At 50.4% G+C, this 13,884-nt stretch overlaps 1 protein-coding gene across 4 annotated transcripts in view; it reads right to left on the bottom strand.

Moving 5' to 3' along the window:
• Window positions 1-686: 686 nt before the first annotated feature.
• The window catches only part of LOC144495559 (dermatan-sulfate epimerase-like protein), a 39,138-nt gene continuing 25,940 nt past the window's right edge, over window positions 687-13,884 (bottom strand). For all 4 annotated transcript variants that reach the window (XM_078215668.1, XM_078215664.1, XM_078215667.1 and 1 more), the window contains exon 3: window positions 687-4,555. In XM_078215668.1, coding sequence (XP_078071794.1) covers window positions 1,957-4,555 — 2,599 coding nt within the window. In that variant the 3' untranslated portion in view covers window positions 687-1,956. The remainder of the gene's footprint in view (window positions 4,556-13,884) is intronic.

The following is a 13,884-nucleotide window of genomic DNA, read 5'->3' as shown; positions in this document are numbered from 1 at the left end:
GAAGGAGGCCATTCAGCCCATCGAGCCTGTGTCGACCACAATCCGACCCAGGCCCTATTCCCGTAACCCCACACATTTACCCTGCTAATCCCCCTGACACTAGGGTCAATTTAGCATGGCCAATCAACCTAACCCGCACATCCTTGGACTGTGGAAGGCAACCGGAGTACCCGGAGGAAACCCACACAGACATGGGCAGATTCCACACAGACCGTGACCCAAGCCGGGAATTGAACCCTGGTCCCTGGCGCTGTGAGGCAGCAGCGCTAACCACTATGCCACTGTGTCGCGATGATGAGGGGGGCTACCAAAAGCTGGGTTAAGGAAGTAGGATTGAAGGGATGCCTTGAAGGAGGGAGGGGTAAAGAGGCAGAGAGGTTTAGGGAGGGGACTCCAGGGCTTAAGGTCCAGGCAGCTGAAGGCATGGCCACCAACGGTGGAACCATTAAACGTGGGGACGAGCAGGGGGTCAGAATTGGGAGGAGCGCAGAGAACTCAGAGAGCTGAGGGAGGGCCAAAGCCACAAAGGGATTTGGAGACAATAATCAGGGTTTTCCAAACAAAGAGTGACCAGGTTAGCAAGCAACATTGGTCAGATCAGTCACACTCTCCTTTTGACCTTTGACCCTTTGTTAAGAATGTGATGAACCATTCTCCCTTGTCAAGTCTTCCAGACCAATAAAAGATCAGTGTCTGTAAACACCTTTAATTTCAAATTACAGTATGGCATCGTGGACCCCAATAATCCACACAGTGTTACTCCCTGAATCGATTCTATCTGCATCTCCTTCCATCAGTTTGATTTGGATTGAAGTTGAACAGCGTCACGGAGTCCGGCAGGACAGAAAGGGGATGTTCGGCCCATCAGGGTCACGCTGGATAAGATCGTTTTTTCCCCAGCATTTTCCTGCCACCCGCCAAGGGCCTCAACGTTCCATTTCCAGTTTCCCCCTCCCCTGTTCTCAATGTCACTAGAGGGGAGGGCAGGGCAAGTTGAAGAGAAAGAGGGTAAGTAGTCCACGCCAGTGAAATCACTTGTCCCCGCTCATCTATCACGCTGGGGCCAACTATCGTTCCGAAACAAACGACTTTGCAAGTCACTACTCAAAGGGAGGCCCAAATACTTCCAAATCCCGACAAGACATGCCTGGCGTCTCCATGCTCACTAATAATGTTGATGCTGTCAAGGGTTCCTAAAGAGAGTGGTCACTGCCTGACAAAGCAGTTGCCCAGTGGTGTCTCTCCGTCCCTCACACAGTTCAGGCGGAGACTCACAACAAGGACGGATGTTTCAATTCGGTTTGGAAACCACAATTTATAGGTTCCATAAATTTTACAGAGCACTCCCGTGGCGTGTTTTAATGTGCTGTTCGTACAAGTGATAAATTTTAAGCACTGTAGCAGACAGTAAAAGTCCCACGTGAGCCTGATATTATTTTATTGCTCGTATATCTCTCTGCCTCTCTCCTCAGGAGTAAGAGGGGCAAGCCTCTCGCTGAGACAGTTTGGTTCACAGCCCAGGAGCATGAGAATCGACCACATAGACAGGAAGTAGCATCTGCAGCTAATTACGACTAAATGGGCTCAGTTAAAGGACACATTTCTGAATGTTGCCTTGTGTGGGAAAACTAATCGCAACATCAACGAATGCCGCCAGATTCCTTCCACCTCCCTCCTCCCAAAGTATTCCTCAATCTCAGTCTTTTCCGTTCACTGAAACATTCCCCTGGCACTCCCCAGTGTGTCCCCCTACCACGTGCAGGACCTTCTGGGACCCCTGCCCCCCCCCACACCCCAGCAAACAATCAGTTCTCGAGCAGTGCGGCAACACGGTCTGTCTCCCGCCACCCAAATTTCTCCGAATGGTACATCTGCGGCCAAAGCTGCCGGACCCGCTCTGCCTCAGTGACGCAACCTGGTCGGCACCCCTGTAACCCTTCCTGCCGCGCACGGGTTTCAACTGGCGAATCGGGAATAGCCTAACTGCGTCATGGTCGACCAGCAGATGTCCTCGATCGCCCGGATGTCCCTCTCGGGCATTTTGTCCCTCCAGGTGCGGAGGTTGCTGGGGGAGACCTCTCCCTCAAAGGGGAGGTGGAACAGGTTTGTGGACGTGGCGAAGAGTATCCTGTTTAGCACGGCCGGGGGGAGCGGGAAGCCCAGGAAGGCGTAGATCCTCTCGGCCGTTTCCCGGGGAAAGTCAACAACGTCTTCAAATTTCAGCAGTTGGTAATTGGCGGGCGGCAGCTTCTTGTTGATCCTCAATGTCGCCCTGGTGTTTGCGAGCCACAGGTGAGCCAAGAGGGACACCGTGTCCTTGGCTGGAGCCGAGAACTGCCTCCGGAGAAGTTCGTATTCAAAGGCGTAACCGGAGTCCAAATTGCACTTCTCCTTGCTACTGTCTTCCTTAAAGAGCATGGCTAGATGCTGGGGAACATTCCTTAGGGCGTAAAGACTGGGTTTGCTGTTGTACAGCAAGGAATAGATCCATGCGCGTGGGTCCCGTACCATATACAGAGCCCTCATTGAAGGCCCGATAACTCCCTGCACAAACGGAAGCTTTAGCGTCCAGCTGCCGCTGCTTAGGCTGAGGACAACACGCGCGTTGGGGTAGGAAGCAAGGTGCCTCCTCAGGCCTTTGATATACTCTGTGTCCTTCTCAACGTTTTCCTTGTACTTTGTGTTCTGATCCACCGAGGGGGCCTTCCTCCGGGACTTCCTCCTCTTGGCCGCGCCGGCTTTGTCCGCCGGGAACGAGCCCTTGCTGCCCGCATGCAGTTGAATGTTCTGCAAGTGGAGCTTTGCGTTGTGCACCAGCGACTGCAGCCAGCCCTGGATCAGGCGATAGCGGCCGGCCTGGGCATCGGAGAGTTTCCACTCGCAGGCGTCGATGAAGGAGTCGAACTCGAATTCCATCTCGGGGATGTCGAGGTGCTCCGTGGGGACCCTGATGTAGACAAAGTCCGTGTTGTTGGCGAAGAGGTGCTTGAGGATCTCCGCCCCCGAGCCAGGCAGCGAGGCGATGACGACGGGCGACATCTTGCCCAGGCTCGGGTCCCACTGCTTGGCGTGGGCGTCCACTTCCGGGTCGGCCTCGTTCCCGTTCCAGTTCATGCCACACATGGGCTGGGTGCAGGTGCTCCACAGGGTCACCAGCTCCGTGAACCAGAGCGTGATGATCATCAACAGGGTGAAGCGCAGGAGCTTGCTGAAGGAGATGTAGAGTCTCCAGTGAGCAACCAACAGGACCAGGCCGAGGCACAGAGCAACGGCCATCAGCACCTTGACCGTAAACCCAAAGTGAAAGAAGCTGGCGCTCATTCGGCCCTGGTTCTGCAACGCCGTCGTCCCGAAACCAAACCTGGTGACCTGATTGGCATCCTCCACTTTGGCATAGCCCCCAAATCCTAGGTAGCTGAAGCGGGCGCTGGGATCGGTGTACTGAGTCACCATGGAAACCGCTGTCTGCGTATCGTTAACGTCCAGGCTAATCTTCAACCCCCGCCTGCTGTCGTCAACAAAGCGGCAGTTGGATATTTTGACGTACGGGCCGTGGAAGACGTAGGCGATCCGGGTGACCCGCTTCCCCAGGGCAAAGGTCACGTTGACAAACTGGGTCCACCTCTTCTTGAACTCGGCGGCCTGCTCCGCCTCCTGTATCCGGGGCTCTGGGCTGTCGCCCCGCTGGTCGAACCAGAACATCTTGTACTGGGCGTCCCAGACATCCATCATGGCCCCGTTCAGCTGGCCCGCCGTCCGGTAGGGGACGTACTTGAAGTCGATGTCCAGGTTGTGGAAGAAAGCGCTGGCCAGGGTGATGGGGGACCCCTCGTGCCGCTCGATGTGGTCGACGACCAGCAGGACCTGGGGGTTGAGGAGCAGCAGGGCGCGGTACACACTGCTGAGACGCATGGCGGACGAGTAGGCGGCCGCCGCCTCACCGCTGGCGAACAACATCCCGCCATCCTGTGTCGCCGTCACCAGCTCCCCGGCCGATCTGCCGGCCTCCTCCGCCATCCAGTTGAGCCACTGGCCGCACTCGCCCAGCTGCCCCTCCCAGGGCTGGTTGCACTGGCTGCTGGGGGATGGGGAAAACACCAGCACATTGTTTAAGTAGCTGTACTTGGGACCGTACAAGGCCTCAGAGACAAAGACCTGCCCGTTGGGGGCAAAGGTGAAGGAATTCTGGTCGGGGTGTTCGTGCCCTGGATTGAAGTTCTTCCAGCCGTCAATCCAGGAGTAAGGATTCTCATGGACAATCTCGTACACCGCGCGTCCTCCCAGTTTCCCCGACTTAAAAGACACAAAGGTATTGCCCGCATTGTTGGGCAAGCCCCCGCCGTAGGTGAGGACCCCCCAGTTGGAGAAGACGTGCAGCTTGGGGGTGCCGTAGTCAGCCGGGGGTTGCGGGGTCAGCTCGGGGTCGTACCAGATGTATTCAGTGTGGAGGGTGCACCACCGGTGGGCGCTGGAGGGCTCCATCGGCCCGTCCTTGGGCCGGTGCTTCCGGATCTGCTTGGCCAGCCAATTCCCACTGCCATTCCTCAGCACGAACCTGGAACACAGGGAACACACACGGGCTTTAGACTGACCTGGTTTTAATGAAAGGGTCAAAACAAACAAGGCTCGGTGACGCCGAGCCTCCAGTGCACTGATCCTGGCATCAACACCATATCACATTTCAAAACAGGAGGCAAAAGGTGGGAAAATTATCACTGGGAATTGGCAGCATCTTGGCACACCATTGCCAACTCTCTGCACCGGGCATCGTGTGATCCAATAGGATCTGTGTTAATGGGAGCCAGATTGGTTCACCCACAACAGGGAGCGGCAACGGCCTAGTGGTATTATCACTAGATATTAATCCAGAAACTATTGATCCAGAAACTTAGCTAATGTTCTGGGGGCCTGGTTTCAAATCCCGCCACGGCAGATGGTGGAATTTGAATTCAACAAAAAATATCTGGAATTAAGAATCTACTAATGACCATGAAACCACTGTTGATTGTCAAAAAAAGCCATCTGGTTCACTACTGCCCTTTAGGGAAGGAAATCTGCCGTCCTTACCTGGTCTGGCCTACATGTGACTCCAGAGCCACAGCAATGTGGTTGACTCTCAACTGCCCTGAGGCAACTAGGGATGGGCAATAAATGCTGGCCAGCCAGCCATGTTCATGTTCCACAAGTGAGTAAAAAAGTTAGTTTCCCAGCTCTCAATGCATTAACAAGATCTTGAGATCATAAGGTTAGAAGCAGAAGTGGACCAGTTGGCCCATTGAGTATGATGGGCCGAATGGCCTCCTCCTGTGCTGTGTGACTTTATGAGGCATGAGGAAGAACTGCCTTGTGAATGGAAGTGGAGTGTCAGTCAGGCAATTAGCTTAATTCCAAAGTTATTAGAAGCATCAAAACATTAGAGCTTGGCTATTGTTTTGTAATTCTTCCCGCGACTGTTCTCTTTGCTGGGTGAATGTTAGCATGACATCGGGCAGCAGTCAGGTCTGGGTGCTTGGCTGATCTCCTGTCTCATGATCAGGAGGTTGTGAGTCACGCCACTCCAGGGTTTGCAACATGTCAGGCTGACAGTGTTGTACTTCGGGAGTGCTACACGGTCAAAGGCACTGCCTTTGCAAAGACACTCTCAATTTGCTGATGATACAAAGCGAGGTGGCCAGCGAAGCTGTGGGGAGAGGCAAGGACGCTGCAAAAAGACAATGAAAGGAGAGGGGTGAGCGGTGGCAGGTTGAGTATAATGTAGGAAAGTTCTTCACTTTGGTCGTCCTCTCCCCAAAAACCAGATTATTTTTCTCAAAGGTGAGAAACTTGCTGATGTTCCCAGTGAACTTGACTGTGTTGTACAAGGAACACAGGAAGTTCGCATGCAGGAACAGCACGCAATTAGCAAATGTCATGCTGGCCTTTACTACAAATGGATTGGAATGCAGGAATAAAATCGTTTTGCTACAGTTGTACAATTGCGATACCAGATCTGGAGTAATGCGTGCAGTTTTGGTCTCCAGATTTAAGGAAGGATATTCTTGCATTGGAGCTGGTACAGTGAAGGTTCACTAAGTTGTCCCTGGGATGAGGGGGTTGTCCTATGACGAGAGGTTGAGTAAACCGGGCCTATATTCTCTCAGGTTTAGAAGAATGAGAGGTGATCACGTGGAAACTTAGTTTATTTACTAGTGTCACAAGTAGGCTTACATTAACACTGCAATAATGTTACTGTGAATATCCTCAAGTTACCACACTCTGCTGCCTGTTTGGGTACACTGAGGGAGAATTTAGCATGGCTAAAGCGCCTAATCAGCACATGTGCTACCGGGCGGCACGGTGGCACAGTGGTTAGCACTGCTGCTTCACAGCACCAGGGACCCGGGTTCAATTCCCGGCTTGGGTCACTGTCGGTGCGGAGTCTGCACGTTCTCCCCGTGTCTGCGTGGGTTTCCTCCGGGTGGTCCGGTTTCCTCCCACAGTCTGAAAGACCTGCTGGTTAGATGCATTGACACGGACAGGCGCCGGAGTGTGACGACCCGGGGAATTTCACAGTAACTTCATTGCAGTGTTAATGTAACCCTTACTTGTGACTAATAAATTAACTTTAAACTTTATCTTTTGGGCCGTGGGAGGAAACCCACGCAGACAAGGGGAGAACATGCAGACTCCGCTGTAAGTTTCAGGGCAATCCTCCATATTTTAAAAGGACTCAGGAGAAACCTGACAGTTTAAAAGTGGCCAACTCTGGCTGCTGGCTGATAAAAACCTCCCAGAAGGCTCGGCAGGACAAACATAACCTGCCTGTGGACTGTGCTAAGGAAAGGTGTAAGCCCCTGAATATGCAAGTGGCCAGGTGCAGCAGAAAGGCAGACACACCAGTGATCTAATCATCAGAAGGACAAAGGGAGATGGAGACCAGCAGACGAACAGTAAACAGACCAGCAGGGAGACAATGGCCACGGAAATGGGCCCATCCACAGAAGACAAGAAGACCCATCCCACTAATGGGAGACCGTTCAGGAAGCTCCGGAGGAGCATTAAAAAGACATTAAAATAATGATCCACGGGGGTCAAGGCAGTTCCAGCCTTTTGTGTTTGGACTTGACTCAATTAAACCGAGCCTGCCGGTGATCGGAAGCCCATTGTCCTTGAAAATCACCTACGGGGGCAGGGAAGTTGGTTGTTAAATTGGGCTGAAGTTAAGATCAAGAGAGGCAGACAAGCCAAACCGAGCTCTCTTCCAGAATCGCAAGCTGATGTCCAGAGGTGAAGACCAACAGCAGCCCAATTTCGATCCTGCACTAAGACATTCGAGCCCACCACAAAGGAACCCCTTTTAGAATTGTGAGTATCCCAGCCAACCTTGTGAAGCTCCTGAGGATAGGATAGAGGTTGAGGCAAGGGGAGGGGTGGTGTATTGTAATTTTAAAGTTCAGTAATCTTGTTTTGAACTGTGTAAAGTAAGATTTTACGTTGTACCCGTTAGCATTTCTCCCATAGTGATAGTATAAAGCATAAGTTTTACTCATGTGTGGTGGGGTATTGGAGAGGTTGATTCTATTGTTAAATAAATCACTGTAAGTTTTGAAACTCGTTTGGAGTCCGTCTTGCCTCTTGTTCTCTCATCAGCGCACTCTGACGAGGTCACAGTTTCAATATCCCTTACCATAAATCCGGAGTCTAGAACCGAGGGTGATCTGAGCGATTCGAACCCGCTCACTCCAGGGAGACTGCTGGTCAGGAGATAAAGAACAGAGTCTCTCTGTTCTCTCTCTTGGAGACCTACTCGAGTGGAGTGGGTGCAGGGTGGCCGTTGTCCCACCGACAAGGGAGAGAACCACTCAGGCCTTGGTGGTGGTTTTGGGATGGCTGTGTGATATAAGTATCAGGTTACCGGTCAGGTATAAACGGTGAGCCTGGTTCAGCGCTCTCTCTCCTGCGGAGTTGCCTCAGTGCAGAATTCCCCGGCCTTTGAAATTTCAAGGCCTGTAAGAGAGAGACACTCACAGCTATCGGCAGACCCCCAAATACCGGCCTGTAATAGAAATCATAGAAATCATAGAAACTCTACAGTGCAGAAGGAGGCCATTCGGCCCATCAAGTCTGCACCGACCACAATCCCACCCAGGCCCTACCCCCATATCCCTACATATTTACCCGCTAACCTACGCATCTCAGGACACTAAGGGACAATTTTAGCATGGCCAATCAACCTAACCCGCACATCTTTGGACTGTGGGAGGAAACCGGAGCACCCGGAGGAAACCCACGCAGACACGAGGAGAATGTCCAAACTCCACACAGACAGTGACCCAAGCCGGGAATCGAACCCAGGTCCCTGGAGCTGTGAAGCAGCAGTGCTAACCACTGTGCTACCGTGCCGCCCTACAAAACTCTGAAGGGGCTTGACAGGGTAGACGCTGAGAGATTGTTTCCAATGGTTAGGGAATCTAAAACATGGGGGGCACAGTCTCAGGGTAGGTGACTGATATGAGATGAGGTGACACAGTGGTTAGCTGTGCCACCCGTAAGTGCCTCACAGCGCCAAGGACCCGGCTTGGGTCACTGTCTATGTGGAGACTGCACGTTCTCCCCGTGTCTGCGTGGGTTTCCTCCCACAGTCGGAAAGACATGCTGGTTAGGTGCATTGGCCATGCTGAATTCTCCCTCAGTGTACCCGAATAGGTGCCGGAGTGTGGTGGCTAGGGGATTTTCACAGTAACTTCATTGCAGTGTTAATGTAAGCCGACTGGTGACTAATAAATAAACTTACTTAACTTACTTCACTCAAAAGGTTGTGAATCTTTGAAATTCTCTACCCCAGACAGTTGTGGATGATGCTTCATCGTTGAAGATATTTAAGGCTGGGGTAAGGCTCTCAGGGAATTAAGGGACGTGGGGAGTGGGTAGGAAAATGGAGTTGGGGCAGAGGACCAACCAGGATTGTATTGAATAATGGAGTAGGCTCGATAGGCCGAGAGGTCTACTCCTGCTTCTATTTACGTTTGTGTGTTGCTCTTTCAAATGGATATAAATGATCACCTGGCAATGTTCTGTAAGAAAAATAGCAAGCAAATTCTCCTTCTGTCATTGCCAATAGTTTATCACTTAACTAACACAGCTCTGTAGAAGGATCATTTAAATCCGAAACGTTAACTCTGCTTCTCTCTTCAGAGACGCTGCCAGACCTGCCGAGTTTATCCAACATTTTCTGTTTGGTGTTCAGATTTCCAGCATCCAGAGTGTTTTGGGTGGCACAGTGGTTAGCACTGCTGCCTCACAGCACCAGGGACCCGGGTTTGATTCCCGGCTTGGGTCACTGCCTATGTGGAGTTTGCACGTTCTCCCCGTGTCTGCGTGGGTTTCCTTCGGGTGCCCCGGTTTCCTCCCACAGTCTGAAAGATGTGCTGGTTAGATGCATTGATCTGAACAGGCGCCGGAGTGTGGCGACTAGGGGAATTTCACAGTAACTTTGTTGCAGTGTTAATGTAAGTCTTACTTGTGACTAAATAATAAACTTTATATTTGCTTCTATATACAGTCAAGAGCTGTGGGACAATATCCAGACAATAGTCCTGCAGACTTGTGTTGCTGACCATGCCCCTAGCCAAGCTGTTCCAGTACAACTACAACACTGGCATGTACCCTGACAATGTGGAAAATTGCCCAGGTATGTCCTGTGCACAATAAGTAAGGAACTTCCAGTGAGATACTGCCCTATCATTCTCCTCTGGGCCATCAGCAAAGCAATGGGAGTAGCATCGACCACACTCCGATGGGGCACTCACTCAGCAACAAACTACTCTCTGAGACTCAGTCTGGGTTCCGCCAGGATCACTCAGCTCCTGGCCTATTTACAGCCTTGGTCCAAACATGGACAAAAGAACTGAATCACATCACAGAATCCCTAGGTGGAGGCAATGACCTAGTAGCATCATCGATAGACTATTAATCCAGAATGTTCTGGGACCTGGGTTCGAATCCCACCACGGCAGCTGGAGAAATTTGAACTCGGTAAAAAATATCTGGAATTAAGAATCTACTGATGACCGTGAAACCATTGTCGATTGTTGTAAAAACCCATCTGGTTCACTAATGTCTTTTAGGAAGGAAATCTGCCATCCTTACCTGGTCTGACCTATATGTGACTCCAGAGCCACAGCAATGTGGTTGACTCTGAACTCCCCTCCAAGGGCAACTAAGGATGGGCAATAAAGGCTGGCCAGCCGGCGACGCCCATGTCCCATGAATGAATAACTTAAAGAAGTGCAGATGTTTGCACCAACTCTTCGACAGAGCACCCTACCCAGGCCCTCCTACCCAGGCCCTATCCCCGTAACCCCAATCACCCCAAACTACACATCTTGAGACACTAAGGGGCAATTGAGCATGACCAATCCGCCAAACCTGCACATCTTTGGGGTGTGGGAGGAAACCGGAGCACCCGGAGGAAACCCACGCAGACACGGGGAGAACGTGCAGACTCCACACAGGCAGTCACCTGAGGCCGGAATCGAACCCGGGTCCTTGGCGCTGTGAGGCAGCAGTGCTAACCACTGTGCTGGAGGTGAGGTGAGAGTGACTGCCCTCGACATCAAGGCAGCACTTGACCAAGGAGCCCCCCCCTGTAAACCCTGAGTCCTGCACTGAAGCGTCAGTCTTGATTTAATAGAATGGTGACCAATTTAAACAATTTCAGACTCAATTCTTCTGGCCTCAATTACCGCATCACGCGCGACAGATGGTTTTGCTAATTTAATCCTTCCTTATTATCACTAACATACTGCACAAGTTTTGACACTAACTGATTGCACCAACGAGGCAGTCACAGAATAGTTGATTCCGAAAGCTTTCACTTCACAGTAACACGATAAATACCAGATAAAATTAGCTAGCATTTATGAAGGCCGAGATCAAAGAAAGCAAATGTAGAATAGTCACAACATACAAATTCAACACATTTTGTGGAAATGCAACAGGGGAGGAGGTAGTGAGCTGGTAATGACATTGGACAAGTAATCCAGAGGCCCAGGCTAATGCTCTGGGGGCATGGGTTCAAATCCCACCATAGTATCTGATTTAAATTCAATTAATAATCTCCAATTGAAAAGGGGGTTGTTTCGAAAAAACATCTCATGCAGTATCAATTGTTCCTTAACTTTTAAAATGTGCTTCAGGGGAGGAAATCTGCCATCCTTACCTGGTCTGGCCTACATATGGCTCCAGACTGATGGTCTAAAATGGCCTCTTAAGCCACTCAGTTCAAGGGGCAATTAAGGATGGGCAACAATGCTGGCCTTGTCAGGGGCCCATGAATAAATAAAGATCCAGCATACATGAATTTTCAGAAGGGATTTAATAATAACACCTTCTTGCTATGAGGAGAGGTTGGAGAAACTTGGTTTGTTCTCACTGGAGTGACGGAGGTTGAGGGGCGACCTGATAGAAGTTTACAAGATTATGAGAGGCACGGACAGAGTGGATAGTCAGAAGCTTTCTCCCAGGGTGGAAGAGTCAATTACTAGGGGGCACAGGTTTAAGGTGCGAGGGGCAAGGTTTAAAGGAGAGGTACGAGGCAAGTTTTTTACCCAGAGGGTGGTGGGTGTCTGGAACTCGCTGTCGGAGGAGGAAATGGAAGCAGATACGATAGTGAGTTTTAAGGGGCGTCTGGACAAATACATGAATAGGATGGGAATAGAGGGATACAGTCCCCAGAAAGGTAGGTGGTTTTAGTTCAATCGGGCAGCATGGTCGGAAAAGGCTTGGAGGGTTGAAAGGCCTGTTCCTGTGCTGTAATTTTCTTTGTTCTTAAGCACAAGACACTGGTATTGCATTTTACCTTCTCACTCTCCATTTGTATTTTAAATTCAACCATACTGTGATCGCTTCTTTCGAGAGGATCCCTAACTGTAAGGTAATTAATTATTCCTGTCTCATTACCCAGTCCAACGCTGGCATCTCCACATCATCATTACACAGGACCAGATCTAGGATAGCTTGTTCCCTCGTAGGTTCCATTACTGTGGTGAACCATCGTTGGTTACCCCTGTGGGGTTATTCTAATGTTGCTGTTGGGCTAGGGTGTTTACACTGTGGGATTAATATACCTGTGGTGGATGCTGTTGTGGCACATCCCGGTCGGGCCCCGCCTCCTGGGAGAGGTATAAGACCCTCTGCTCGGGCGGGACCCCTCCAGTCTGGAATGGTGTACTCGTGTTTAAATAGTTCCATTGTTAGACAATAAAAGCCTTCAATTACAGAAGCCTTGTGTCTCGTGCTCGATTGTCGCGCATCAATTACATACTGTTCGAGGAAACTATCGCGGATACAAAGAACAAAGAAAATTGTAGCACAGGAACAGGCCCTTCGGCCCTCCAAGTCTGCACCGACCATGCTGCCTGTCTGAGCTAAAACCCCCTACCCTTCCGGGGACCATATCCCTCTATTCCCATTTTATTCATGTATTTGTCAAGACGCCCCTGAACAGTCACTATCTTATCTGCTTCCACTACCTCCCCCGGCAGCGAGTTCCAGGCAGTCACCACCCTCTGTGCAAAAAACTTGCCTCATACATCTCCTTTAAACCTTGCCCCTCGCACCTTAAACCTGTGCCCCCTAGTAATTGACTCTTCCACCCTGGGAAAAAGCTTCTGACTATCCACTCTGTCCGTGCCCCTCATAATCTTGTCGATTTCTATCAGGTCGCCCGTCAACCGCCGTCGTTTCAATGAGAACATTCTCACATTCTGTGAACTCCTCCTCAAGGCTGCCTTGATCGAGCCTGGTTTGACCAAGCGATAACAATTAGTAACAAGTGGAGCCAGGCCAAAGGATATAATACAGGGTCTGATCGTTGCAAGTTCAGTTTCAGCATGCAACATGGATGCTCCTTTATTGAGTTTGGACCTCTGTGCTAATTGTCCTTAATAAACAGGATTGCAGCTTGGTTCAATGAAGCACTGGATCGATAATGAAGAAAAGGACAAGATTAAAGATCCATTCTACCAATCCTTTGATCTCAATTGACATTAACAGGGTTGCGTCGTGACCATTCAGTTACACGTACAAGTACCTTAATCTAGAAGCTGGTATCAGTTTTGGGCCTCCAGGCAGCTGTAAATTCAAGTCACTGGGGATGCAGCAGCATAAACGGTGCCTGGTATATGTTTTCTGATCAGACTATACTCCATTCCGAGCAGTTACTGCAACAAAGGCTTCTGGTCAGAAGAGCAACTGAAGTTATCGTTGCTGATGGAACGGAGGTTGGTTTACCTCAGGGTTAAACCTTTTAGAACTGAGGTGAGGAGAAATTTCTTCATCCAGAAGGTGGCAACTATGTGGAATTCACTACCGCAGAAAATAGTTGAGACTAAAACATTGTGTGATTTCAAGAAGAAATTAGATATAGCTCTTGGGGCTAAAGGGATCAAGGGATATGGGAGGAAGGGGGAGATCAAGATATTAAATTCAAGAATCAGCCATGATCAAAAGTAATGATGGAGCAGACTCAAAGGGCCGAATGGCCTACTCTTGCTTCTATTTTCTATGTTTCTCTGGGCATACATCATCTCTGCTGTGTCCCTGCCATGCAGGACCTGCAGTTAAAGTTTCAAAGTTTATTTCTTAGTGTCACAAGTAAGGCTTACATTAACACTGCAATGAAGTTACTGTGAAAATCCCCTAGTTGCCACACTCCGGTGCCTGTTTGGGTACACTGAGGGAGAATTTAGCATGGCCAATGTACCCTAACCAGCACGCCTTTTGGACTGTGGGAGGCAACTGGAGCACCTGGAGGAAACCCACGCAGAGACCGGGAGAACCTGCAGACTCCGCACAGAAGTGACCCAAGCCTGGAATCGAACCCGAAATTACTGGTGAACAGTG

Source organism: Mustelus asterias, chromosome 7 (assembly GCF_964213995.1).
Source record: "Mustelus asterias chromosome 7, sMusAst1.hap1.1, whole genome shotgun sequence".
Lineage (NCBI taxonomy): Eukaryota > Metazoa > Chordata > Chondrichthyes > Carcharhiniformes > Triakidae > Mustelus > Mustelus asterias.
This window is presented reverse-complemented; position numbering and strand designations above follow the sequence as displayed.